Below are 27,658 nucleotides of genomic sequence, written 5' to 3'. Positions count from 1 at the left end.
TGGGGGGCGGGGCACGAGCCAGGGGGCAGAGAGAGGGAGAGACACGAGGCAGGGCTTGGTGCATGACCGCTCCCGCAAGCCACGTTAAGGATGTGGAACTTTAAAAAAAAAAAGATTCTATTTATTTATTTTTCGAGAGAAAGGAAGGCAGGGAGAGAGAGGGGAAGAGAAGCATCGATGTGGGAGGCACATGGACCAGCTCCCTCCCACACATGCCCCAGCCGGGAACCGGACCTGCAACCCAGGCACGTGCCCTGACCGGGAATTGAACCGGCGACCTTTCGCTTTAGGGAACGCCGCCGACCCACTGAGCCACACTGGTCAGAGCAGGATGTGGGCTCAGAGCTGGAGTGGGACACTGGAAGGGGGTTTCCTGTTAGAGGGTTCCACGGGCACTCTCACCGTTGTCTTCATCTTCATCACCACCATCCTCACCATCACCATCGTGACAGCTCACACATGCTGGGTGCCAGCTGCGTACCAGGCACCGTGCCAAACACTTCCACACACCAGTTCTGTTGGCAGTTCTTCGAGATAGGGGCCGTCATCCCCCCCATTTTACGGATGTGAGTGTGGACCCCGAAAGGACGCGCGAGATCCCCGAGACCACGGAGCAGTGAGAGGCCGAGCCAGAACCAGGACTGGAATCCGTTCCGGTTTCCAGCGTGGTCCGCCCGGCGCCAGAGCCTTAGCCCCTGACCACCGCACGCTGCACGTCTCTCCGCGACAGCGTGTGCACTCTCCGACGGCGTCATCGCCTCAAGAGCGGAGACGAAGCACTGGGAGACAGTGTGGCTGACAGCACAGGTGGGGAGACCGGTGAGAGAGGTGGTTAGGCACCACCGAGAAAGAAGATGATTCAGGAAACGGGTGAAATCCAAGAGCTGCCGACCCGTTCAGCAGAGGAGGTGAAGGAGTGGGGGCATTCTTTAGCGGGCCCCAGCTTTCTGGCATGGACGGACGGACAGACGGACAGATGTGCAGATGGGCAGTGCCGTTCCCGTAGACACAGAAGGCAAGTTTTGTTTAACGAATGAGGGAATGGATGAATAGATGAGTAATGAAGGGGACCCCAAGTGGGTAGATAGTGAGTTCCCCGTCACTGGGAGTATGCAAGTAGTGGGTAGACAACTGTTTTAATCTGGACCTTGGAGAGGACGCTGCTGATTTGGCAGAGAGGTCAGATGAAAAGCACTCCATAAATATATATTACATGTGCAAATGGTGGAATCACCGCCATTCGATGATTCTGGGCCTCCCAAGCCCCTGGTGGGAGCTCGGCGCAGAGTTGCCAATGGAGGAGTGTAGGATGGGGGAAGTGTTCAAATCCTATTTCATTTTCTTCAATTTCTACTTGAGTCTCTTTCAGAGTGTGCGTTGCAATACGTGTGAGTAAGTATACGTATGTGGCCCGTGGCGTTAAAACCCTTTTGCTCAGAAGGGCACGCCCCACAGAGGCTCAGACACCACGGAGCCTCAGGGCAGAGCCGTGCAGGAGGTTCGGCAGAAACGAGCGGAAGCCCCAGGGCTCCTGACTGCCACTGGCGGCGTCCGGAGGTGGCGCAGGGCTCTGGGAGCCGGAACAAGAGGAGGAGCCGTGCAGACACCCCTCCATTCACGCTGTTAATCAGGAAGCACGCGGTTTGCACCGGCAACCAGTCTCTTGTCGTCTGTGCCGTGCGCCCGCCTTACAAAGCGGCGGCAGCTCTCTGAGGCGCTCGCAGGGCAGGTGTCCTTCACTGAGGCGCCGGCACCACCCCCAGGCAGCTCCCCTCCTGCAGAACAGCCCCGGCTCTTCAGACCACGTGTGGTCTCAGGGATTGCTGGGAGCCCAGGGCCCTGAGGAGGCCCTGCTCCTAGGAGACCCTCAGACCAACCGCACCCACTGAGGAGTGAGGGCCACACAAGTTGCAAAGTGGCCTTTCTCTTCCACTCCCAACATGTGCGTCATTTAGCTTCCTTCCAACACTGTACGGCCCCTCCTTCCTCTTCCCCGTTTTCTCCTGCCAGCTCCAAGGGCATGTGTTTACTGGGCGGAGGGCGTGGCTGGCGGGGCTGGGGTGCGGTGGGGAGCTGGAATGGGGAGGGAATCGTTCCTGACCCTTCTTGCTTTAAAATCTGGAGCTGAACTGGTCAGGATTTGTGGGCGCTTTGCCTGACGCCCAGACCCTCCTGGTCTGGTCCTCCAGGTTCTGTCCCCCCCAGACCCCGTTCCGTGTGCATAACAACACCTCACATTCACGTAGCACCAATGGATTTTCAAAGTACGTCTATGCCAGTCCCGTCCTTTAAGCCTCACAGCCTCACGTGACAGAGGGGGAAACCGAGGCAGCTGTCAGAGGAGCTGGGTCATCAGGCACCTCGCCCCTCTGCCCTGCGTAGCACCCAGGATTTGCTCGACCGTGCCTCAGGGAAGACTTCCAGGGGCCACTAGAGCTTGCGAGCTCCTTCCAGACAGAGCCTGCCCTTTCTCTTTCCAGCCTCTTGCCTTCCGTGTTCAATGCCATGTAGGTGCACAGCAGGTGCCGGATTAGTGCTTATTGGGTCCTTCTTGGGCATAGACCCTCTTGTCTGTGGGCAAGGGGAGTGACAGGGTCCTGATCTCCTGGGTCTCACCACGGACCCTCAGAGGTTCACTTTCATTCGTCTGCAGCATCAGCCTCCGCAGTCCTGGCCCAGTGGCAGCACCCGGCCAGGCACGGCGCACGCACTCAGCCCCGCACCAAAGCTGGGGGCTGGTTCTCCTGGAGTCCTGAGCTGTCACGCTGGGGCAGGCGGGGGTGGGGGGGACACCACGTGGGAGGAAAGCTCAGGCACTCCTGTCCCTGTCCCCAGGTCCCATCCCCTCCTGGGAAGAAGCAGACCCGGCCCCGGTGTGGCAGCAAATAAGAATAATGCTGTCGCGCTGATGGAGCCCTTGCCTCTTCGCGGGGTCGCCCCATCCACACATCTGTGCTTGCGGCAACCCGGGCCGGGCAGGAATCGTGCTCCCGGGTTTACCGCAGACGCCGACCCGTTGCCCACGGTCCCACGCGGGATGACTTCCGTTCCTAGCTAGGCACACCCTGCGGAGCGACCGTCCACGAGCCCTCACACACATCCAAGGTGGCCCAGGCGCCTCCGCTCACTGGCTGCTGCCCACCCACACCGGCAGTTTGTGGACCTGCCGATCCACCGAGATGGAGGTCCGCATCGTGCCCATGGAGCTCTCGGTCAGGTTGGGCTGTGCCGCGCAGCCCCCCGCCCGGCAGAGGCGCTGGTACACCTCCCGGGACTTCTTGCGGAAGCGCTTGCCCACGATGGCGTACACCAGCGGGTTGAGGCAGCTGTTGCTGTAGGCCACGTAGGAGGCGATCTGCGTGAAGACGTCGACCACGTGCTCGTCCCGGCAGCCCGAGAGGACGCCCAGGCGCAGCAGCGTGTCCAGGAAGGTGCTGATCTGGAAGGGCAGCCAGCACAGCACGAACAGCAGCAGCACGGCCAGGACCAGCACCGTGGCCTTCCTCTCCGTTTGGATCTCCTTGAACTTCTGCATCTCGTTGTTGCGGAGCACCTGCATGATCTGCACCGTGCAGAAGGTGATGACGCTCAGGGGCAGGAGGAAGCCCACGACGTTCAGGAGCATGTTGGTGAACACCACCCAGCTGCGCGACGGGTAGGTGATGATGCAGGCGGTGACGTTGTGGCCCTCGGCTCTGTAGTCCTTCATGGTCCGGAAGGCCAGGATGGGCGAGCTCAGGAGCAGCGTGCACGCCCAGATCACCAGGCTGTAGAGTTTGGCCCAGCGCACGCCGCGCAGGCGGCCCGCGGACATGGTCTTCACCAGGGCCAGGTACCGGTCGATGCTCACCAGCATCAGGAAGCAGATGCTGCTGTACAGGTTCATGTAGGTCATGGTGTTCACCACGCGGCACAGGGCCTCCCCGAAGAGCCAGTCGAAGTTGTTGGCGATGGTGATGGCCCAGAAGGGCAGCCCGCAGGCCAAGATCAGGTCGGCCACGGCCAGGTTGCCCAGGTAGATCTCCGCCACCGTGCACCTGCTCTTGTGCAGGCAGAAGACGCTGAGGACAAAGACGTTCTCGAGCGCCGCCAGCACGAACAGCACCCAGAGGAAGGGGGCCTGGATGGTGTTGAGCCAGCCCCACCAGTCGGAGTGGACACAGCCGTGGCTCTCCACATGGGTCCCGTTGAGAGCAGACAGAAGGACTCCCGAGGTGAGGTTGAACATTGCAGCGCTGAAAGTGGAAAAGAGACTGTTACACCTCGAGGCCTTAGACGGAGGAGAGGTGGCTGCTGTGGAAGGAGAGGGGCACCCAGCGCACAGCGTCCGGGAGGCGAGGCCAGGGGTGGACCTGGGGCCCTTTCTGTGGCCACCGCGCTCCAAGAGGCAGCTCAGGCTCATCGGACCCCCCGGGGCCACGGGGAGGCAGCTCTGCCCCTCGGGCCTGCAGGGACAGCCCACGTTCCTCATCTCCTGGCTCCGCTGGGGTGTCTCCCTGGCCAGAACCCATCGCCAGCACTAATGACCGTGAGTTCTGGAAGCTTCCGGGAAGGGGTGATGTGTGGTGCACACTCGTTCCTTATTGTGTGGACCCTTCCAAAAGGAGCTGGCCGCCTTTTAGCCTCTCCTGGCCTGGCCCTAGGTGATGAGGTGATTAATCTATGAGACCGGAAACATGATGTCAGGCCAGAGAGGGAGATTCCACTTGGCTCTGAGACCACGGCCCATCCCCCCGCCCCCCCCGGGCCTTCCTCCTGCTGGTAGCGGGCAGCGCCGTAGTGTCGGACCCTCCCTGGGCAAAGCATTCACAGTGGTCAGAGGTTATGTAATACGGAGGGAGGGCGAGGGTTTTGGAGCCAGACCATCCTCCTGGGTTCAGATCCTGGCTCATGCCTTAGCTGTGTGACCTTGGGTGAGTTAATCAACCCCTCTGAACCTCGATGACCTACCTTGTAACACAGGACTAATAAAACCTACCACTCGGGGTTGCACGGAGGAGCTCAGTTAGTTATCTCGTTCTGAGAAACTATCTATCGAAACAGCCGACGCCGGTGCCACAGTTTGCATTGATGTCTGGATCGATGACTTCACCTTGACCGCGGGGGCTCCTGTCCTGCTCTTGGGTGAGACTCGGGCCGCCGGGCAGCTCGCTTTCCAGAAGTGTTGCTGTTGAGCCCGATTCACCCCCCCCTTTCAGCAAAACAGTCTGGGTTCACTTAACCCACTGTGTATTCCAGCCCCAGCTGTGCAGTTTTGGCAAACCGCCGGACCTTTCTGAGCTTCCATTCTGTTCTCTTCGCTTTGCATGGCTGTTGCAAGATTCGAATGAAAGAGTGGGCATGGAGACATCGAAGAGCTTGAAAACACAGCCCAGAGGGCCGGACTAGTAGCCGTTTCCCTGGTGCCCCGTGGGGTGGGGGAGGGGAGGGGCAGGCAGAGGGGCTTTTCCTGGGCGGTGATGGTTGCGCAGGCTCCGCGGGAGGAATTGAGCAACGAATCCTGGGAAGAACTTGCTGGTTGCCCCGGGATTTCTCAGCAAAAGCCCCTGTGGTTCCGGGAGCTGCTGCCCAGCTTCGGGGGGCCAGGCTGGAGACTTGTGGTTAAACGTTCGTTGGTGCACGTATCCTTCCAACGTGTCCTGGTCCGTGCCAAGCCCCGCCCTGGCTGTGGGGGCCCAGAGGGGAATACCAGTGTCCCCCCCCACCCCGCGCTGCCCGGGGCCCTGCATGTGACGAGTGCCGAGGGGCAGGACGAGGGGCTGGCGGAGGGCAGAAGGTGGGAGGTGACTCCGGAGCTGGGTCTGGAAGGATGAGGAGCCAGGGAGGAGAGAGGACACACCAGGCGGCGGTGCACCTGCGGGGAAGCCACGGGCGTGCTCCGGAGGGCGGGCTAGACGTTCGAGGTGGGGAGGGGCCGGAGATGGGGCCGACGACGGGGACGAGACAGCCGTCACGGGGGGCTCAGAACTCGAGGCGCTGCCACCCCCCCCCCCCCAGGGCTCCAAGAAGCCAGGGGCAGGACGGAAGACGTGCTCTGGGAAGTCTTCCGGCGGCTCCGACATGCTCCACATCTGTTGCTACGCCTCCCTTCCGAGGGTGGAGACTAGCTCCTCTCCCCCTGAACTCGGCGACTTGCTTCCCAGCCACGGTGGCGGAGGCGGGGACAGCGCGTGACCTCCGAGATGAGGGCACAGAATGCAGTGCAGCGTCCTCCTCGGACTCTTGGGCCGCTGACCTGGGGGCCGCCCGGCACCACGGCGTGAGGACACTCACAGCCTTGTGGGTCCGGCTGAGGCCCGAGACGTCACGGGGCACGGACAAGCCGTCCCCCCCGCCCTCGGTTCCTGACCCACGCAAACCGGGAAGCCTTGGCCAGGCCGCCCCGGACGGTCCCTGTGCCCCCACCCTGGGCCCCGTTTCAGTGGCCACAGACACCTGTGTCCTCGGCACTCCAGGCCAGGGCTGGTCCCTCACGTTCGGGCTCTCCAGGGACTGGAGCTTCACGCCAGAGGCCACCTCTTAACTTTCTAGCAAGACAGTCCCTCGCCCGCAGGGGGCACCTGGCCCGGAGCTGGCCCTGAGATGCATAGGAGGGCCCGAAGGTGGCCTGAGGAGGCTGTGACTGGGGGTCAGATGCAGGGCCCAAGCTCCGTGGCCCCAGCTGAGACGGCCGCCTGGTGATTTCCTTCGTCTGGGTCCCGCACCTGCCACGGGACCCAGAGGCCAGGCCGGGCCCCTCTCCCCTGTGTCTGGGCAACACCGCCCCCACTTGGGGCCGACCCTCCCTTTCTCCTGCTTCTCCTTGGGATAAGTTCCCCCCCATTCTCTCTTTAGAGTGCCCGGCCTTCCACAAGACGGCAGCCACGTTCTGAGGACGTCTTGTCTCCGCGGCGACCTGGCACATCCTGGTGACTCCTTGGGCGTTGACCTCAGAGTTGCACCGTCTTCATGTCCAAGTTCATCCAGGATGGTGCACCTGTGACTGCCGGTAATGTGGCCTCTCCCCGTGGCCCCTTCCCCAAAGCCCACAGAACCGCCTCTGCCCCACGGGCCTACGGGGGTTTGAACACTGGCCTCGCCAGGCCTTGAGAGGTATGGTCTTTGGATTTCACACTGCTGTTGCTGCGACCGCTGTCCAGGAGATGAGGGTCCCCTCTCCCTCTCTTTCTCCGGGTGGGAGGCCCGCCTCCGCCCACACACGTCCGTGCAGGAGTCTCTGACTCACCTGGAGGGGACCGTGGTGGGCACCGGCTCTTCATAAACAGACAGGAATGTGGGTCTCTTCCAGACAGACCACATTTGGACGCAGAGCGGATGGGAGTGAGGCCTCACCGGTGCTGGCTGGAAGAGGAAAGACGGTTAGAAGGCAGCCGGGGACCCCGAAACACGTGCTCCCCACCGGGCAAGGCCGGCGGGGTCCTTCGCTCCAGAGCTCCGCCCTGCGCCTGGCGCCGGGGTGTGATGCTGAGGACCCGCCAGGAGCCTCCGTGTGCCCGCCAGGAGCTCCTGGTTCACCGCGGAAGCCAGGCACGACTCAGACGGTCAGGGAATGACGGGCAACCGGTATCAGTGAAGGAAGAGGAAGGTCCCATGACAGCGCGTAGCACGGGGTCCTGGTGCAGCCTGGGGCAGGGGACGCGTGGGCGTTTATTGCGAGACCCGAGGGTGAGCGGGAGCTGACAGGGTGAAGGACCGCGGTGGAGAGGAGGACGTCTGGGCGGCAGGAGCTGCAGGAGCAAGAGCCCCGAGGCGGGAAGAAGCTGGAGGTATGTGTGTGTCGGGTTCTGGTGTCTGCGGGGGCGGGGGGGGGCGGGATCCAGGGTTGTGGTGGGCGGGGAGGTGGAGGGGGGAGCGGAGCAGAAGCAGGGAGGCCTGTTAGCAGGTGCTGCGCATTAGTCTAGGCACGGGACGGTGGAGCCCGAGGGGCGTGCGTCCCGGGGGTCTTCAGAGCCTACAGCTGCGTGCCTGGGGCGAGGCGGGAAATGGAGGGGCTGGGGATGAGCGAGAGGGCGTGCCGAGGACACCCCACCCTTTCCCCTCCCCTGAACGGAAGAAGGGGGGCGGGCTGACTAGGAGAAGCAGGATCCCATGCTGAGACTTGAACCTGTGAAGTCTGAGGTGCTTTTGTAACTGGCAGGTGTGGCTGGGACAGCTGTGGGCCCAGTGCGGGTGTGCAGCTCGGGGGAGGAGGGGCCGGGGCTAGAGGACAGGCTGGCCAGGAGGTGAGGGAGGGGAAGTAGACTCAGGACCTCTCGGAGCTTACACCCTAATGAGGGGGACCGGGCGGATGAACCTCTGCAGCCACCGTGGTTGCTGATGCCACGAGCTCTCGGGTCTGAGCCGGGCGCTGACCTGCTGCATCCCAGGTCCAATGGGGTGTCCAGGGACAAAGCCCGTCTCTGCTCGGCCTCACCTTTCCCTGCACCCCCGCCCAGGGAGGTCGGCGCCGGCTGTACGCTTGCCTCGAAGGGGAAATGAGACGCAGAGGGGTGTGGTGACTTGTCCCAGAGTCGTTGCCAACACACCTGGTGGTGGGGCCCCACCCCCTTCTGCTGCCCGACCTGGAGCTCTCTCCAGGACCCCACGGCCCCTCTCGCTCCTGGCCGGGGTGGCGTGAAAACCCGGGTGCACGCGTGCATGTGGGCGTGTACGCGGGTGGAGCCCCAATCTGCCTGCCCCTGCCTCCAGCTACCCCTTGGCTGCAGGAGTCTGCAAACGCAGCACCGGTCTTCTAGGCCCCCCTGTGCTCACTCGGCTGTGGGAGGTGGAGCTCAGGCAGTGGACACGGGCTTAGGAGACTTGAACACCTTGGAAAAGGAAGAGCCGGGGTTGTTAAACAGGAAACGAAGGGGACTCGTGTTCCATGAATGCTCGTTGGAGGTTTAGGGGAGCCCTCAGACAGGGCTGAGGCCGAGATTTGCAACTTGCCCAGGACGCCACGAGCTGCAAAGCCCGGCGGATCCTTCAAGGAGGGGGCTCCAGGGGAGGGGAGGAAGCCCTGCCCGCCCCTCGGGAAGAAAACTCAACGGGGGTCACGTGCTCCAACGAGGCGTTTCTCAGCGACAGGTGCGGAGTGTTTTTGGGGCGCTGAGATTCCGTGGCAGAGAGAGGAGACAAGCTTTCTCAGTCAGGGACAGCTGTCCAGGTACCTCGGGGCCTCCAAGCCCGGCCACCTGGCGGGGAGCCCAGGTTTCCTGCCTGCGTCTGCCTGGCTGGGTGTCCCCGGATCTGGCCGAATCAGCCCAGCGGGATCCTGACTGCTTGCCGAAGGCTGTGAACATCGCTCGCGTGTTCAAAACAAAGCCGAGGGCTTTCGGCTCTCCAGACGCCCGGAGACCCGTGGGCTGAAGGGTCCCGGAGAAGCGGGAGTCTGAGGTGATTCTAGTCGTTCCTCGGTCTCTTCTCTGGAGACCTGCAGTGTGCTGGGGCAGGACCTTCGCCTCACTCCAGGTCACTCTCCCTGCAGTCCCCTCCAGGGCCACCATGGGTGGGCTCTCTGCCATCCAGCACCCCATGGGGTTTTGATCAGGAGGCTGAGGGAGGGAGGGGAGGGGAGGGGAGGGAGGAGGGGGTTTTGCCTCTCAGCTCCCTCCCTGTGAGCCTCCAGGGCTGGCTGTCCTCTCTCTAGCTCAGGCCCCTAGTGGGGAGGGAGGGAGGGAGGGACAGCGGGCGGGACCTCTGCTCTGTCCTGCAAATAGACCCTCCATCAACCTTCTCTTCATGTCACCCGGTTTGAATGCACCCCGTTTCCTTCTGGGGCCCTGACCAATATACCCCGGGCCTTGTGAAATCAGGTGTCAGAGGATTGTTCGAAGGACTTTTCGGGGAGCAGGCCCACTGGCCCGGGGGGTGGCGGTAGTGGCCAGGAGTGCGCCTCTGTGTGTGGGTGGTCTTGAATCTGTCCCTTCACTCCCCTGGGGGCTGGCCCCCTGCCCCCCACAGACTCTGATCCTCGAGCCGGGGTGGGGGCAGGAGGAGGTGACGCTGACCCCTCCTTCTCCAAACCAATGATGCTTTGGAAGGAACACCCAGCGTTCTGAGTCACCGGTACACTGCCCCCCCCCCCCAGGGTTCTGTCCGAGAAGACTTACTTTCAAAATATTTCCTTTCTTTGACTCATATAAACATTGGGTCTTGGAGCTGTCAGGAGAAAATTCCCCTTGAGCCTGAGAGGGAGTTTCTTTTGGTTTCCCAAGAATCCGTGACTAGGGGGCTCGGGGGCTGTGGCCCCCACGGAGCACGAAGCAGCACCTTCCTGAGGGCTGAGTTTTGCCTTGTCCGGGGCACCCGGCCTCGGAGCCCGTCCAGCCCGGCGCTTGGTGGCTGCCTGGGGGAGGCGGAGCACTGTGCGCTGGACGGTGAGTAGCTGCCCATGTGGTAGCTCCTCCAGGGACGCTGCTGTGCTAACTGGGGTGGCCCCCGTGTCCCCAACACCTCCCTGGTATTTGTCATTTCCCAGCAACGAGAGCAGGTCCCCGTCTGGGCCGGACCCCAGGTCCAGCCAGACTCCATCGTGGTGTTTATAGTCAACGCTAAATGTAAGAGCCCCTTGCATTCATTTTTCACAGGTGTTTTTTAAATGACAAACGATGCGCATTTTCGACTTACGTTGGGGGTGTGATGTCACAGCTCAAACCTCCGCCGGGACGGGAGAAATCGTCACGGAGCTGACACGGGGACAGCAGAGACTGCGCCTGTGGAGGAAGGGCAGAGTGTGGGGAACGCGGCCCCCGGGCTCCCAGGGGGCTCACAGGTGGGAGCCAGGCCGGGAAGTGAGACCCCCTCCATCCAGCTCCTAGGAAAGCCACCCCGGCCTCTGGGGGCCGCTGGGAGGCGCAGCTGGCCGGCCCGTGTCAGAAGCACCAAGTACCCCGTGACCCTGTCCCGGCACATGTGCTGCTCTTCCCGCCCCACCCGGGACCACCCGCCTGCTTCGGCCACACCTGGGGCGTGAGGTTCAGGGGGGTCCCTTCCACGTGGCCTGGCCACCCACGCACACACTCAGCTGAGGTTCTCGGGCTGTGTCTCCATGGCTGGGTGACAGACGAGTGTGTCTCTGCGAACGCCGGGTCCTATTCTGGGGCCCGGGGCGGGTGTGTCCCTGGTGCCGTGTGCAGCCCTCTCTCAGGGACGTGTGTGGCTGGGTGAGTGTGTCCATCTGCCCCATCGTATTCAGGCTCCCCAGAACGGTTTTGGGGGGCCTGCCGCATTCGTCTGCCCACCCTCGGGCGGCGCTGCGCATCCCAGCCTCTGGGACCTCCCAGCCAGCCAGAGTCAAGGCCAGAGCCAGACAGCACCCAGGTCTCCTGAATCACAGCCCAACCCTTTCCCAGCATCTCCCCAGAGTAAACGTTTTCCTCTATGACCTGACCAGCGTGGGCCTGAGTCAGGACGCTCTTTATAGACGGTCACCAAGGCCGACGGCAGGCCACCGCAAACACCGGGGTCGGGGCAGGGACGGGGGTCTCAGGCACCGCGTCGGCCTCCACCGCAGGGAGGAGTGCGGCCCTCAGCCCACGGTTGCCAAGGGGCCCTCTTCTCCTCCTCCCTAGAGAAGGACCAACCGAAGCTGTCTGGGCCGAGGAGGGTGTTCTGGGAAGGGGAGTGCGGTTCCAGGAACTCCCAGTGAGGGGTGAGTCAGAGGATCCAGCTCACCCCCAGATGCACGTGGGGGCCCTGCCAGCCTTTGGACACCGGACAAGCCTGGAGTTTCTGGAGACATTTACACGGCGAGGGGGGGGGGCGGGGGACCCTCAAGGAGCAGAGCCCCTCACCCACCCACTATCCCCCTCTCCCGCGGAGGTCAGAGAGCAGCTTCCCCGCCTCCACTGGCCCTCAGGTACCCCGGGCTCACGTTCGTCTTTCTCCTGTTCAGCACATTGTGCTTCTTGTCGGGGCTCGGGGTTTTGTGGTTTTAATGAATGAGCGATTTTATCTGACCTCCTGACACCGCTCTTTCCCCTTAGAGAAAAAAAAATCTCGCCTTGTGTTTCCAAAGGTAACGTAACCGCAGTGAAGCGCATGGAAAACCCTCGCCTCTCCCAGCGCGCCAGCGCTAGACTCAGCCCCTCTCACTCCGCGCCAGCCAGCCCGTCCCCCGCTGCACCGCTGCGTGGGCTACCGCTGCGGCGCAGAGCGCCCCGTGCTGCTCCGCGGTTGTCACACGGTGCCTTTACAAACGGTGCTGTGTGTGTGTTCACTGTTCATGAGGCCACCCTCTTACTCCAGTCCCTTCACGAGGCCACCCTCTTACTCCAGTCCCTCCGTGCGGGGCGCCTCTCCACAGTGGGCCTGCCACGCCGCTCCGCTCGGTGCCCCTGCCCCCAGGGCAATGTCCTACGTTCCCCTGCCTACCCTCCCCCGCCTTCGCTGAGGCTCCGCCCTCTGGCTGGGGGGCCCTTCCCCTCCTGCCTGCAGCAATCGAGACCCACTCCATGACGAGCCCTTCCACGGGGCCTCCCCTAGGGGCCTTGCCACAGCCACAGAGGGCAGTTTTTACCTGTCGGCGTGGCTGGGCTGCACCCCGCCCCCGCCCCCCCCCCCTTGTCTGACATGGAACCAGCTGCTGCTGCGGAGGCATTCTGTAGACCTGACTCAAGTCCACCGTCAGTTACTCTAAGTACGGCAGCCGAGCCTCCAGTACCCAGGTGGGCCTGATGCAACTGGCTGCAGGTTTTAAGAGCAGAACCCCGGTTTCCCAGAAGAATTGTTTCTGTTCACGCTGGAGGGCTCTGGCCTGCCCTGCCCGAATGGCCTTTCTGACGAATTTTGGATTTTGGACTTGCCGGGCCAGCCCTACCACCCCCTTCCTCCTCATACACACACCTCTTAGTACCCGTCTCCTGCCGGCCGTTTTGCTCTGGATGAACTGCTTCGGGCAGCGGAGGCCTCCCTCTCCTGTTCCCCCTCCTCCTCCTCCTCCTCCTCCTTGACGTTTCTTTAGGGCACGTCTATTAGAGTTGCTTGTGTCGCCCCTTCCTTTCTCTGTCGAGTGCCTGGCACCTAGTAGGTGCTCAGTCAATGATTGTAGACTGACTGATAGAGGGCAGGGTGAGCCTTGTCTCTCTTTTTGTCCCCAGCAGACACATTTGAGGGGTGGAGGCAAAGGACGCACTCTGGGTGGGGCACCTGTGACGCCCTCCAGACCGCACAGGGTGGCTGGTGCCTGTTGTTCCCGTGTTGCTGGTCAGAAGGCAGAGGCTTAGCAAATTGAGCCGGCGTGCTTCAAGCTCACACGGTTAGCCAGAGGCAGGGCCAGGATTCAAACGCACACCTGCCCAGGGCCAAACCCCAGGCCATGGCTTTCGCACCAGGCCACCTTCTACCCGGTGAAGGGCAGCCCCGCCGCGTAGCTGAGGAACTAAGTGGGTTTGCAGGCCTGGCTGCCCCAGGCCTGGAGGGGGTGCTGTGACCTCGTCCCTCTAGGGAAGCAGCTCAGTGCTGGTGAGCAGCTCAGGCTAGGGCTCAGCTGGCTGCCTGGGGGAGGTGGGGTGGGGGGGGCATGAGTGTAGGGTGGGGAAGTGGGCGGCCCCTGGGCCTCGGGCGCTGGGCGCTTTGGTGATGCGGGTTTCCCGGGCTGGAGACCTCAGTCTCCTGACCTTGGCAGCCACCCTCAGTGTGGGGGCTGAGCCGAGTGTGGCAGGCGGCCTGCAGTGGAACACCCACAGTGTGAGAGTGTGAATGGGTGTGTGTTCGTGTGTGAATGTGGGAGCGTAGGGGCTGGCTGCCTGGGGATGTCCCCCGGAGTCAGGGCCACAGGGACCCCAGGGCACGTGCCTGAGGTCCGAGCAGGTCAGAGCCCGAGCTCCAGCACCGACTAGCCGTGCATAGCGCTGGCCAGGAGGGTGAACCCCCCAGGGCCTCAGTCTCTGCACCGGTCACGTGGGGATGCTACTGTACCTCCACACCCCCGGGGTGGCTGTGAGGGCGCAAGGTAATGACTGAGATGTGCCCGACCCGCTTGGAATCCTCCCTACGGGTCGGCTCTCCTGCCTCTCTGCCCTTTGTTGGGTCTCCGCACGGGAGTTTATTGGGGGAAAGAGTGCAGCTTTAAAAGAAAATGTTCAAGCCCTGGCTGGCGTAGCTCAGTGGATTGAGTGCGGGCTGCGAACCAAAGTGTCACAGGTTCGATTCCTAGTCAGGGCACATGCCTGGGCTGCAGGCCATGACCCCCAGCAACCGCACATTGATGTTTCTCTCTCTCTCTCTCTCTCCCTTCCCTCTAAAAATAAATAAATAAAATCTTAAAAAAAAAAATGTTCAACCCACCCTTACCGTCTCATCTCCAGAGGGAGACACTGAGGCCCAGAGAGGTGATGAGATGTCTCTGAAGCCTCACAGTGAGTAAATGCCAGTCTGCAAGGAGAGAGAGGCCTTGCCTGTCTCCCGTGGGAGGAGACTTCGAGGGGTCTGGCCCAGGTCCCAGGTGACCAGGCGTGTGGGACTCTCGTGGGTCTGGGGTTGCTGGGGAACAGAGCTTCAGGGCTGTCTTCATTGAAGTGGGGGATTCTTGTACCAGGCGTGTCCCCTTTCTTCTTCCTTCCACCCCCAAAATCGTTCCTGGGTTAACCTGCCGGGCTGCTGGCGTGGGGGCGTGGGAGAGGCTCTTGGACACGGTCGTGTCAGAAGTTACGCCAGTGGGCGCAGCGCGGAGGCCCGGGGATGGTGGGCATGCTCCCCCAGTCACGGCCAGTCAGTGGTAGAGCTCACACTGCAGCCCAGGTCCTGGGATCCTGGGGCCCCGGCCTCCTATGTTATATCGTTGCACGGCCATCCCCGTCCCGTGCGGAAGACAGAGCTGTCTGTCGGCCCCTATTGTCTGACCGTAGACGTGGCTGAAACCCAGAGCCCGGGCCCCCACCCATGCCGGGGGGGGGGGGCGGGGGCGCGGTGGGGCATTCGCCAGCCCCTTCAGAGCAGCTGCCCGGACGGGTGAGAAAGATGTCCTCTCTCCACTTTCCTTCTGGGCGTTCCAGGGTCTCGGTCCTGAGTGTGTGAATGATTTACAACGGGAAGAAATAGAAATTCTTGCAAGAGAGCAAAAGCCCAAACCACGGGTCCAGAGGGAGAGTGTTTTCCAGAAAAGAGATGGCTCCAGACCCTCAGGCTTGGTGGGGGGATGGCGCCTGCCACAGGCACCCCAGCTCCCTGGAGGTCCGGGTGGCCGGGGCGGGGGGGGGGATGGGGGGGCCTGGGGGGCACTGGCCCTGCTGGGGTGGGAGGAGCGGGCAGCTGGCCAGGGGCCTCCGCCAAGCTGGCTGTTGGCCCGGCTCCTTCGCCAGACGCAAGGGTGTGCTGTGACCTTTGTCACCAGCCTGGTTGACAAAACAGTGGAAGGAAGACACAATAAACGGAGACTCTGAGCCAGCTGCAGGGAAAAAAACAATCCTTGGGCACAAAAATATTTGGGATCTTAAGACTCCTTACAGGATGCTGTAACCTCTGAAGGGACCTCCACCGCCGCCCGTTCACCTGTGGGAGTGGTCTTCCTGCCCATCCATCATCCGTCTGTCTGTCTGTCCGTCCAATAAATTTATGTTCCCTGTTACCATGTTGCTCAGTGTGAGACAGAGCAGGAAAGAGCGCACCCATGGTGGGCAGGACCAAAAGAATCAGGACATCAAGCCACACCCTTATGCCATCATACAAGACGTATCTCGAATGTCACCACCTCCGAGAAGCCTTCCCTGACCTCTCAGCCAGCAGAGATCCCTCCCTTGTCTAAGACTCTACAGCAAAGGGGTGGAAGGAGTATTTTCTGGGCATCAGGGCCCTGGGCTCCGGTCCCGTGTCCATCACTGGGTACCAGGCGTGGCTTTGAATAAAACACCTTGACACTTCCGGGCCTTCATTTCCTCCTCGGGGGAAGGAGCAGCTGTCACAGCTGATTCTGCAGACCTTTGCACAGCCACGTCGCTAAAGAGGAAATAAGCTGCCGCGGTAAAGCAGTGAGCTCCCCATTCAGAGAAGCATGCGAGCAGAGGCAATGGGATCGGCCCACTGTGTTTCCAGGGGCTCAGCTCCTCTCTCACTGGCATCCAAAGGCGCTGGAGGAGATATGGGCGTGATGACTCAGCCTTGGCTGTGGTTCCCCTTCCCCAGGAGTGGCACGTCCGGGAATCTCCCTGCCTCCCTGCCCCGCTCCCCGGAGGCTCCAAGAATCCCAGGTCCCGGCCCCTCCCTGCCAGGCCTGCCCAAGCCAAAGCCGCAGTCAAGTCAAAGCAGCCAGGGCCCGCTCGCTGCCCTTTGCCCAGTTCCACTGCGGGAGGGGGAGCCTGTTGGGATTCGGGGAGCGGAACTTCCAAATTCCAGAGCTCCGCTTCTGCCAAAGCTACACCTTTTCTAGGCAGGAAGCATGTTTCTCAGAGCGGACCTGCAGGGGAACGGGCCTGGCCTCTCCCAGACTGGAGCAGCCGGCGGGGCGGGAAGAGTCGGCCAGGTCCCCGGCCCTGTGTGCGCGCTGTGCCTGGGCTCGGGGGCCCGCAAAGCTGGACCTGTCTTGATTTGTCTAGCTGGGTGACGGGGCGGGCAACTTAGCCTCTTGGTGACAGGGGGATAACCTCTGTGAGGAAAGGGGAGATGGGGGGTGGGGAAGAGGCAGAGAGATGGGGAGGAGGAGGAGGGTGGGAGAGGATTCCAGAGAGGGTGCAGCAATTGAACTGGGCTGTCTGCAGGGTCAGAAAGCAATGTATCCGAGGTCACAGCTCACAAATGGCAACCTGTGTGGTCACCCCAAGGCCACCAGACAGACTAAAGAACCAGGGGAGAGCCAGGTTGACTGTGGTCAAGCGTCCGAGGCAGACCCTGCTGGAAAGGCCCGGAGTTTGGGGCTGAGGAAGAAGGGCTCAGGCCCCTCCTCCACCGCAGCTGAGGGGCTACCTTCCCAGAGGCCGGGGGCTCCTCGTCACCTTCAAGGTCTGCCCCTCCTCGGGGGGCTCTCCGAGAGGTGGCCTACTGGCCCAAAGGTGGTCTGAGGTGAGGGCTGCTGGGGGGCAGGGAGGCGACAGGCAGGCCTGGCTTGACCCCCGCTCCCGGCTTCTCTCTGAAACCCTGCTTCCCACCCTGCAAGGCGTGGACAAGTACGGTGTGCCTCCTTGGGGTGGCCATGAGGATGGGGTGACTTGGTGTTCTCAGGTGCCTGGCCCATGGGCCGGCCAGCACCTGTGGCCACTCGCGGCAGCTGCCCTCAGTCTTGCTTTTGTCGGTGTCATCATAGTCACTACTATTACGCTGCCCTGGGCCACGGACGCAGCATGTGCCTTTGAGCAGGTGCCTTCCCCTCTGGGGGCCTCCATTTCCTCATCTGTAGGGAAGGGGAGGGGGGCATGTGGCCACACAGATGATTTGGGAATGTCCCTCCAGCTCAGACAGCCCGTGACTGGCAGCTCTCTGAACCCACCTGTCCGGTGGCAGGGTGGTCCTCACCGTCACAGTCGCTGGTGCTCACGCGTGCACGCGTGCACACACACACACACAGACACACGTGTCTACTGCATGTCGGGGGATTCGCAGACCCCATCTCCTCCCTCGATCCCCACGCAGCACTGTCAGAGGTTACCCCGCGTGTGACCCCATGCAGTTCGGGGAGAAAAGCAAAGGTCAGACAGGCCCCTCACCCCCAGGAGCCCAGCCGCTGTGCAGTGCAGGGGGCTGGGGTCGGTCTCAGCCTGCCCTGAGGGTGCCCACCCCCCAGGCTGCCTTCTCCGTGCGGGGTGCGGGGGGAGGGGCTGGCGAACAGGAGAGCGTGCCCACCTCAGTCACAGAGCCCTCCCAGGAACTGCGTCTGCCGCCCTGCTGTCATGGGGGGCTTTGGCCAGGCCAGGGCCATGAAGCCTCTGCACGCCCCGCCTGGGGCTGCAGGGTCCCAGGGGCCTTGCTAAAGCAGGCAGAACGCTCCCATTTCCTGAGCCAGGATAGAGGAGAATTTCCGACAGGCACGAGCTTGCCCGGTCTCCTCGCATTTCACGGTTTGGGGACCACGGACAAAAGCCTCCGCGGTGCCCCACTCGGCCCACAGTGACTCAGCACCAGGCGGACGCCCTCCCAGACGGCTCCCGCCCCACGCCCTGGCTCTGCAGCCCGGCGCAGGAGACATGGGCCACGGCGTCTGTGTCCCCCTGCCGGGCCCCTTCCCTGCTCTGAGCCTCAGTTTCCTTATCCGTGAGAGGGGAGGGGTGGTCTGCAGGCGCTCGGTCCACATAGAGGTTATCACTGTGAGTGACACCTGTGGCTGCGGAGATGAAACCAGCTCCCGCCTCCAGCTGCCGGGCTGGACTCCTGCAGGGACCCACAGGCGAGAGGACAGGACGACAGGACGGCAGTGTGGTTTGCACACGTGTGTGGGCCAGGCGCAGACTGAGGGGGGCAGGAGGGTGGCAGCCAGACATCCTCTCGGACAGAGTCACATGGGGGAGGGCAGAGGGGCTCCCCAACCTGTCTCCGGATAATTCTGTTTTTTTTCTGGATAATTTGATGAAGCAAATCAAGAAGCTAAAAAAAATGCCATTTCCTTTTTGCTTGGTATTTATGAGAATAATTAACAGGACAGGAAAGTGCAGAGAACTGTCTATCGAATTTTAGACAAGGGGAGTAAGAAAAGCAGAATGTTTAGGACTAAGGCATTGCTTAAATGGGTGGAAAATGATGCACCAAAGAATTTGCCAGGAGAGAGAGAAGACTTCTGCTCTCTTGTCAAGCGGGAAACAGCGGGCGCATACGGTAGAGAAAATTCTGGAAGGCAAAATACCAAGTTCTCACTCTTGGTGGCTGCCTGTGAGCCTGGAATCCGGGCTGCTTTCGCGTTTTCTCCGCTGTCTGGAGGAATCTCCAATTTTTGTGTGGGCAACACACGTGACTTTTGTGATGGAAATGTTTACGTAAGCCAAGTGTTTTCTTCAATTTTTTTTAAAAAACAAATAGGGAATGAATTATGGCTTAGCTTATGCAAGAAAGATCATCAGCCAACTCCTGCTCCAAGGAAGAACTTGCTTACATGAAAGACTAGTAAATAATTGCCCAATCATGTTTTCATCTCAAAGGCAACGTTCAAATATTTACAAACTGTTTCTTCGATGATTCTCCCTTTTCCCCAGCCCCACCCCGGTCCCAGCCAGGTGGGGGCAGTGTGCGCTTCTAACCCCCCGGGGTGGGGGGGCAGCAGCCGGGCGGGCGAGCGGCTGCAGAGGGAAACGGCGGGAAGGTGGGCTTCCCTGCCGGGCGGCAGAAGCCCCTCATTGTCACGGGGCAAACTGACCTGGGGGTCCCAAGGAAACAGAGGAACAGGACAGAAGCAGGTGGTCTGTGAGGGATTTTTCGGGTTGGTTACAGAGAGGGCACCTGGGAGCACGGGGCTGCCCCCTCCGCTCACGAGGGACCCCTCAGCGTCGCACCTGGTCCCCCCCAAGTCTGCAGGGCCCCTCTGTTGGGGTCTGATGTGTTTGCTGGTGCAGAAAACCTGCAGCTGGCCGGGGGTCCTTCCTCTGTGTGCTGCCTCCCCTCCCACCTTATCCGGTCGGCTCCGGCACGAGACACAGACCTGCTGTGCGACCACAGAGCAGGGTGACAGAGCGAGCTGGCGGCAGGCGTGTGGGCCCCAGCTCTGCCCTTTGTTAGCCACGTGGCTTTAAGTGAGCGGCCCCTCTCTGAGCCTGGGCCCCCCCACCTGTAGGACAAAGCGCAGTGTCTCCCGAGTGCTGGTGGTGGCCGGGACCTGGAGAAGTCGCCCCGGCCCTCGGGTCTCTCTGGTCCTCGCTCCCTTCCCTGTCTCTGGAAGGATGGTTGCCTCCACTGTCCCCAAATCCACGAGTGGTTCTGGGCAGCGACTGCCCCAGGGGCCCGCAGCCCCTCAGCCGCAGCCGCCGCAGTCCGAACAGACTGTTGGAGGAAGTTGGCCAGGCTGCGGGCGGGGCCCTTCCTGTGCCTGGTGTTGATCCTCGCAGGAAATCGCGTGCCATCGCAGGGGCGTGCAAGGCGTCCCTGTTGGGCCGTTAGGGCCATTACGCCCCTCCGGCCCCAGCCCCCTCCTGCTCCCTCCCCAGCAGCTAGACTGGTCTCCTCCCCGGCCTGGGCGCCCCTCCTGAGTTCCTGCTACACCTTTGCCCGTCCAGGTGGGCACAGGGGCCTCGTGAGAAGACCTGGACTGGAGCAGGCCCCGCCCCGGCTCGGCCTCTGACTAGCTGTCTCCTCGGCTCTCAGGCGTGGACACCGCCCTGCCCCGCAGGTTGATCAGAGGCACACTCTTGACAGTTTTGGGTGGCACGGCTGCCTGGGGGTGGGGCCGGGATACACTTCCGAGTGGCCCTGGGCGTCTACCCCGCTGCCTTCCTTTCCCCCATTGGACACACCCTCGTTTTCCCTGGGCCCAGGACCCTCCGGAGAAAGGACTTGACGCCTGACCACAAGGACGACAATTCAGACAAGTTCTAGACGTGTCACAAGCTGGTTGTGGGCCATGCAGGCAGCAGAGAGGCTGTGTGTGTGTTTGTGTCAAGTGTGTGTGAGAGAGAGGGTCAGGGCTCTCCAGAGGGACAGGACCAATAGGATTCGTGCAGGCAGGCCCTGAGCTGGGGGCTGGGGACGGACGGGCGGTGAGCTGAGGCCCTGGCCTTCGAGGGCTCACAGGCTGGCAGGGGAGACTGACACACCGATGACCGCGATGCAGCATGACCGCTCTGTCACTGAGGGGCCACGGCCACGGTGCGGGCACCAAGGAGGGACCGCAGCCCGCTGGACAGGGGCATAAAAGACGTCCTAAAAGACTTCATCTCACAGGATGAGTAGGAATGAAGTAGGTGAAGAGGCTGGAGGAGAGCGAGGAAAAGCACTGCAGGCACGGGAACAGCATGAACGAAGGCCCAGAGGCATCAGAGAACCCGGTGTGCTTAGTGTGCCGGGTCATTCAGTTTGCCCTGCTTCGTGCCAGCTTTTCCTCCCCTTTTTCAGAACAGCCAGGCCCTCCAGCAAGGTTTCAAGAGCACTGCTGGGTGTTTCCGCTCTAGGTGTGGGAGCTGTTCCATCTTTCAGGCAGTATAACCACTGGCCCATTTTATCGTTCGACTTCCCTGCCCATGGTGTGGGGAGGGGCCTGCCTTTCCCTTCCCTCGCTCAGGATTTTCTTCCCAGTGAGCATGGGGCGTTGGGGGTGGGGGGGAGTGGGCGTGTGCTGGGGACGTGGGTGCCTCCTTCCCATCCCTCGCCCTTACATGTTCACTCGAACAAGTTCTTTCTGCCACTCGTGACTGGCTCCGTTCTGCCTCAGTGGCCCTACCTTGGCCCACACCTCTCCAAGTCTGCAGGTGTGGGGCAGGGCCTCAAGTTCGAGCACCCACAGGCCTGGTCCAGGAGGCGGGCTGGAGGTGAGAGCAGAGGCTGGGGGTCTGTGGGCACCTGGAGGACCACATCCTCCCCTGAAGGGCTGCGTGCGACCAGGTGGGGCGTTCAAGTTCAGCGTGACCCCAGCTGCCTGCATTTCTAGAGAAGCTGGGAGTCTGAATTTCTACGAGATATTTTGGTTTTTAAATATTGACTCTTTTTAAACACATCGGTGGCTAAATATGTAGCACCACTGTGAGCGTGTTGGTCCGTGGGCTGTGAGTGAGGCCTCTGTGTGCGGGTGGGGGCAGAGACGGTGGAGCCCCAGGCACCGGCGTGACCCGGGTCGGGGCGTTAGCTCCGTGCGACCCCGCCTTTATGTAGGTGAGGCGTCTGCTGCTCAGGGGCACAGGAACCTGAGGAATGAGGGGGACCTCTGGGACAGAGGAAAGGAGACCTTTCTGGGGCTGAGGAAAGCCCTCAGCCAGGCAGCCCCTCCCCCGACAGTGGGCCTGAGAAAAGGCTGGGACGCAGGGGACCCAACTGTGGCCGCCCACGGCTCTGTCCCCCATCCCACTGCAGTTCCCTGCGCGGCGGGCCTCGCTTCCTGCTGCTCCCTTCTCCTCCCCTCTCGTCAGACAGCCTGCTCGTCGTTTCTCCTTAGGTGGACTTCCGATTTTAATGTTTTTTCCTCTCTGATGCATCGTTCTGTTTTTGTTATCATGGCTTTTGTTCTTTTGCCTACTGCTTTTGGGCATTGTTTGGCTTATTAAACTGAACACTTCGTTCATTCGCCGGCCATCTGCCCTGTTGAGTGCTAGGGATGCGAGATGAGCGGCATGAGTTGTCCTGTGCGTGCGGCTTTGGCTGCACCTGGGACCATGGTTAGGAGCATTTGCATCGTCGATCACTGCTCAGATAGCTATCATTTCACTCTTAGTGATCTCTGATGGAAGAGTTGGGAAGAAGAGTGTTTTGTAAAATTGTCCAGTGGTTTGTGATATTCAGTTTTGAGGTTTGATGTTTTCCATAGTAAAGCTAGGTGATGCAGCCTGTAAGAATTCGACATCTTGGATTTACTGATGTTTTTTTAGGGGCTACAACATAGCATCTATAAATATCCCGTGGAAGTGTATTGCTTGTAGAGTACAAAGTAACATAACTTATAATAAATGTGATATGTTTCATATATACATGTATTCTTCTACTTTCCTAGAGGTTATCTTTCCATTTTTAATAAACCTGTTAAAATTTGTATCTACCCGTTAGCATCCAGAATAGAAAAATAAGCATTCTTCCGAGTAAGATAAAATCTTCATCACACTTTTCCTCCCCTGCTCCCTCCTCCTTCCCACTTCCAGATTTAGTTACAATAAGGAGGAATTTTCGTTCCAGAGTATTCCTTAATGTTTATGTCTTTTCTATTTTACGTATCCTTTCTAAACAGTTGTAAACCTTCACAGTCTCATTACAACCAATGTGTCAGCCCTTCCTTACAACTGGTTTTGCGGATCCCACCAGCTTTTCCCACAGCATGCCTTTCTCCTTCTGGACTTACTCGGTGGGGCTGCTTTCCCAAGTGGCCGGAAAGCACAAGCCCCGAGGCCCCGGAAGGGCCCCAGGGCCTCCTGTCTGCTGCGGCCGCACTCCAGGCGCACAGGGGGGCCGCACTCTGGGCTGGGCTTGGCCTTTCCCCTCGGGGGGCCTCCGGCTGGGCCGGGGAAACAGGACCCATGTGATGCTTCCCAGGCCCTGAGGAGCTGGGCAGGGGGCTCCTGAGGCTCCCCGTTCTCAGGGCGAGTGTGTCTGTCAGTCTGAGAGGTGGGAGGGGGCAGGAATGGGCTTGGGGACCCTCAGCTACGGGGCCTTAGACAGGGCTCCAGGGGGGTCCAGAGAGGGTGGCTTTGGGGTTCAGGGCAGAGACAGGGCCCGGGTTCCTCTCGAGTTTGCTCCCCTCAGAAAGCTCTTTGCTAAGGCGGTTTGCCTCAAAGTGTGGACGGCGGCCCGCCTGCTTCAAAATCCCCGGGGATGTTAGCAGGTCTTTGGGCACCCAGACCTCCAGGTCGGAGTCCCTGGGGAGGGCCCAGGCGTCTGCGTGGGGGACCAACGTCCAGGTGACTCCAGGTCACAACGGAGTTTGCAAATGACTGGTCTTTCTCCATCAGGCCACATGGCCGGGAGCGTGGCCACTCAGGGGCCCCACAGGAAAGGGGAGGGGATGTGGCGTCATGGCTACGCATCAGCACAATAACAAACACAGAAGCTGCAGGGCTGTTCCAGGGCTCAGCACGCCACAGTTTGTACTGCCCCACTAGCTGTCCGGCCCAGGTTCTCCTGACCCTCAGATGCGGACCCAGAGGAGCAAGGTGACTTGCCCGAGGTCGCTCCGCTAGCTCGTGGGTTCTGGGGGGTCTGGGAGCCAGTCCTCTGCACCTCACCTCACAGCACTTCCCTGGCCACAGAGCATAGGGAGGCCCAAGATGCTGGGGGTGGGGGTGGAAAGTTTAAGTCTATGGTGGGGGGGCAGTGCGTCAGGGCCTCGGCTGGCACCACCCACGGATGCATTGCCTAGGAACATGAGCATGGGCAGGGGCGGGGGCTCCCAAGCCCGTGACCCCACTGCAGGGCAAAAACCACACCTCTTGGGGGGCTCCTTTTCCTGGCCCCAGAGGCCGTCCATCTGCTAGGCGCATGTGCGGAGTGAGCCTGGCAGCTGCCTGCTCTGCGCCTGTACCATCTGGGCTCACCCTCCCCACGCTGCCATCCCAGGAATAGGAAGGGGGAGCCCCCGCCCCAGGCGGCTGAGAAAGCTGAGACTCAGAGAGCTTCCCTGGCCAACAACAGTCAGATTTCGAACTCAGAGCCCTTGTTCGTTCCGGCCTGCTTTGCACTGGGATAGTTCAGGGGAGGGGGACTCACACTTCCCTAGGCTGCAGGAAGCTCCAGATCCCCCTTGGATGACGGAGCCAGAGAAATAGCTGACTCCTTGGATTTGTTCCAAAAAGCGTGTTTTGGTGAAAGAATTATGGACATCTAGCTGAGAGGGGACCAATAGAGACCAGAATTACCAGTCCCACTCCAAGAAATGGAAAGCGGACCATCGTTCATTGGGAGAGGAGTTTAGCTTTAGTCTAAAGAAGAGCTCTTTAAAGGTACCACTCTCCCGAGATGGAACGAGCTGTCTTGCACAGTAATGAGCTCTCCATCCCTAGAAGCATGCACACTGAGATGGATACTCAGGGGTCAGGGGATTCCTGGACCGGGTGGGCACTACACCTGGTACACTTCAGCTATCAAGTCTTAGCAAGTTCTCCTCATTCGACTCCTGGCCCTGAGATGCTCCCAGTGCCTTCTGGCTTCCCAGAGCAACACACAGGTCTGCTCTGTGCGCCTTTTCCTGGTTTCTCAAGTAGCATTCACTTTCTGGAGTAGTTTTAGGTTCACAGGAAAACTGAGTGACAAGTACAGAGACTTCCCACATCCCTCCAACCCCCACCATGCACAGCCACCCCCTGCTACCAACACCCCGCAGGGTGGCACCTTTACTACCGTTGGTAAGCCTGCTCCCACAAGCCCGCAGTGCACACTGGGGCTCGCTCTTGGGGTGCACGTGCTGTGGGTCTGGACAGCTGCAGAGTGACATGTGTCCGCCACTGCAGCTTTGCGCAGAGCAGTCCCACTGCCCTGGAGATCCCCCGTGCTCACCTACTCATCCCTCCTTCTCCCCAGCTCTGGAAACCCTGACATTTTCCTCGTTTGCACGGTGTTGCCTCTTCCAGAAAGTTGCAGAGAGGGAATCCTACAGTACAGAGCCTTTTCAGTCTGGCTTCTCGCGTGGAGGGATGACTTGCTGTGCTTTCTGTGCCCGCTCTGTGACCAGTGTTCGTCTATCTATCCATTCGTCTGTCCGTCCATCCATCCATCCATCTATCTACCCATCCAACTATTCAGTCATTTAGCAAATACTGACCAGAGCCTGCTGTGTTCCATTCGTCTGTCTGTCCATCCATCCATCCATCCACCCATCCAACCATTCAGTCATTCAGCAAATACTGACCGGAGCCTGCTGTGTGGCCGGCACAGATCTCAGCGTGGGGTGGGGGGGGGGCCTCTGTGATTGGACAGACGGGATCTCTGCTCCCATTCGGAAAACCAGAGCCCCCGGTAGGTCTCAGGGCACATTCCCCTGCCCCACGTGGACCCCTCCCTTTACTGTGAGGTGGCACAGGTGAGGGGGCCGCCCTCTGAACGTTCAGGCAGACAGAGTCGGTATGTTAGGGGAGACCACATGACAGAGCTGTCTTGCCTGCTCGGTTGCATCGGCCAGCACCTCCTGAGTCTGGTCTAATCCCCAGCACGACTCAGTCTCACCGTCCGTGCTCAGTTAATCTCCTGACCCTTCCCTGTTTGCAAATGGCAGAGGCCGAGTCCCGAAGAGATGGAGTCATTTCCCCGGACCCTGAGCAAAGGCTTTGCTGGCCTGCATTCTCGCCCTGAGACTAGATTTTCTCATCTCTTCCACAGGGGGCTTGGAGCACGTGGCTGCAGGGGCTTTGTGAGTTCAGGGCAGAGCTGGGCTGAGACCCTGGGATCCCGCCCGTGGCAGGGATCACCCTGGGAGCCTTCTCCTGGCCATCCCCCACCCTGCCCGACTCCCGCCCCAAGGAGGGGGAAGACAGCCAACTCCTTCCTCAAGCCTGGGGGGCTCCCGGTTACAGAAGGTTCCCGTCACCTCCACTGTGGCCAGGGCCCAGAAGGGCACAGAGGGGGTCCCTCCAGAGAAGGAGGACAGCAGTGTCCCCTGCAGTCGTTCAGAGAAGAAATGAGAGGCGGGTTTGGCCCCAGGGCCCCTGCTGCCCCACACCTGGGCCAGAGCTCCCGCTCCATGTGGGCTGCCGGAGCCACAGGCAGCCGGTGACTCAGGGAGGCGCGTTCCAGCCTGCCCGGGGGACGGCGCCCACTGTCCTCCCCACCCAGGCCCACGAAATCACCTGCCCTCAGCAGTTTTAACAAGGTCTACCGTTTATCGAGCACCAGCTGCATGTGTATGTGGCACGTCGCAGGCATGAGCCCCATCTCTGTCTTTGCAACTGCCCTGCCAGGTCAGCTCTGTGGCTTAAGACGTGGGGGAAAACGTGGTAAAAAAATGTCACTTGGGGGGCGGGAACAGAGCTGGGGGTCCAACCCGAGGCTGAATGCAAGCCCACGCTCTTTGCCCCTCTGTCTTGCACCAGGGCAGCCGGTAGGGTCCAGGGACGAGAAGTCCCGTCTGAGTTAAAATCATCACCTCCGTGCGCATCGGCCAACATTTACAAAACCTCTTCCCCCTCAGCCAGCTGTAACCCGTGCCACCGCAGGGGGCCGGCCAGCAGGGTCTTTGCACACAGAGGAACTGAGGCTCAGAGAGGTCAAGTAACATGTGCGAGGTCATACAGGGTCTGTAGGCAGCGGCAGAGCGGCAAGTGAAAAGCCAGGTTCTGGAGTTTAAACCCCACCCCCGTCCCGGGCGCACCTCACCTGGACTGAAGCGCCCCCACCATCTGCCCCAGGCGCCCACCCAGAGCACAGACATCAGGTCGGGTCTGCCCTGCATGGCTCCCACGAGTGCGCACACGCCTGTCCGTCACCCCGCGGCCACGAGAAGGCAACCCAAAGCAGACGAGAGAGTGCCTCTCGCTGGGAGCCCTTCTTGTCCCTTGTCAGCACTAGGGAAAGGAGCGAACTTTCCCCAAACTCCCCAGGACCTGAGGGCGACTTGCGTCCCAGCCTGGCAATCAGCCCCTGCAGCCCCCCACCTGCCCGCCTTCCCCCTGCGCTGGGGGACACCCACCTTGTCCGGAGGGGGCTGCGCGGGCACCTCGGTCGCTCTCCTGTCCGGAGTCCAGCAGGGCTGTCTGATGTCCCCTCCTCTCTGAGGAGGGAGTGAGCTGGAGTGGCGGCAGGAACAGCTCATCTTTCAAGGGCTGGGCTGTGATGTCATCACCCTCCTGGGTACTTCCTCCCTCCACCTCCCGCCGGGCCCTGAGCACCCGCCCCCCTCTCTGAGCCTGGCGGACTGCAGGTTCCAAACCCAAGACCCCAGGGGCCAGCCGGGACGGCTGTGGCTGCCCAAGGCTCCGTCCACCATCCGAGCTCTGAGCTCCGAGACTCGGTGAGTCCCGTGGAGGGCTTCCAGGTTGGCCCGAGGAGCGTTCTCGCGTGTGGACTGTGGCTGCCCTGCCCAGTCTCGGAGGAGCAAGCGTGCTCTGGGCTCCCCGTCAGCCAGTCCTGCAGGTCAGCCCGGGTGAGGGACTCACCCTCCCTGAGCTGTGAAAGCAGCTGACTGGTACGAATCTCAGGGGGAGAGGGT

The 27,658-nt window shown here is 61.1% G+C and overlaps 1 protein-coding gene across 1 annotated transcript; it reads right to left on the bottom strand.

Moving 5' to 3' along the window:
• Window positions 1-93: 93 nt before the first annotated feature.
• On the bottom strand, window positions 94-27,346 carry BDKRB2 (bradykinin receptor B2). The gene is made up of 4 exons (XM_045823716.1): window positions 27,140-27,346; window positions 10,609-10,694; window positions 7,226-7,341; window positions 94-4,235 (listed from the first exon to the last, which is right to left on the bottom strand). The coding sequence occupies exons 3-4, from the start codon at window positions 7,297-7,299 to the stop codon at window positions 3,125-3,127; spliced, it is 1,185 nt and encodes a 394-aa protein (XP_045679672.1). The 5' UTR covers window positions 7,300-7,341; window positions 10,609-10,694; window positions 27,140-27,346; the 3' UTR covers window positions 94-3,124.
• Between the last annotated feature and the right edge of the window lie 312 nt (window positions 27,347-27,658).

This window comes from Phyllostomus hastatus, unplaced genomic scaffold, assembly GCF_019186645.2.
Source record: "Phyllostomus hastatus isolate PE091 unplaced genomic scaffold, TTU_PhHast_1.1 phas_scaffold_501, whole genome shotgun sequence".
In the NCBI taxonomy this organism is placed as follows: Eukaryota; Metazoa; Chordata; class Mammalia; order Chiroptera; family Phyllostomidae; genus Phyllostomus; species Phyllostomus hastatus.
This window is presented reverse-complemented; position numbering and strand designations above follow the sequence as displayed.

Excerpts from the sequence above, each read along its gene's own strand:
- BDKRB2 (XM_045823716.1), bottom strand. The coding sequence starts at position 7,299 with ATGTGGTCTGTCTGGAAGAGACCCACATTCCTGTCTGTTTATGAAGAG. Across the intron at positions 4,236-7,225 it reads CCCACCACGGTCCCCTCCAG|CGCTGCAATGTTCAACCTCA; the intron begins GTGAGTCAGAGA and ends TTCCACTTTCAG.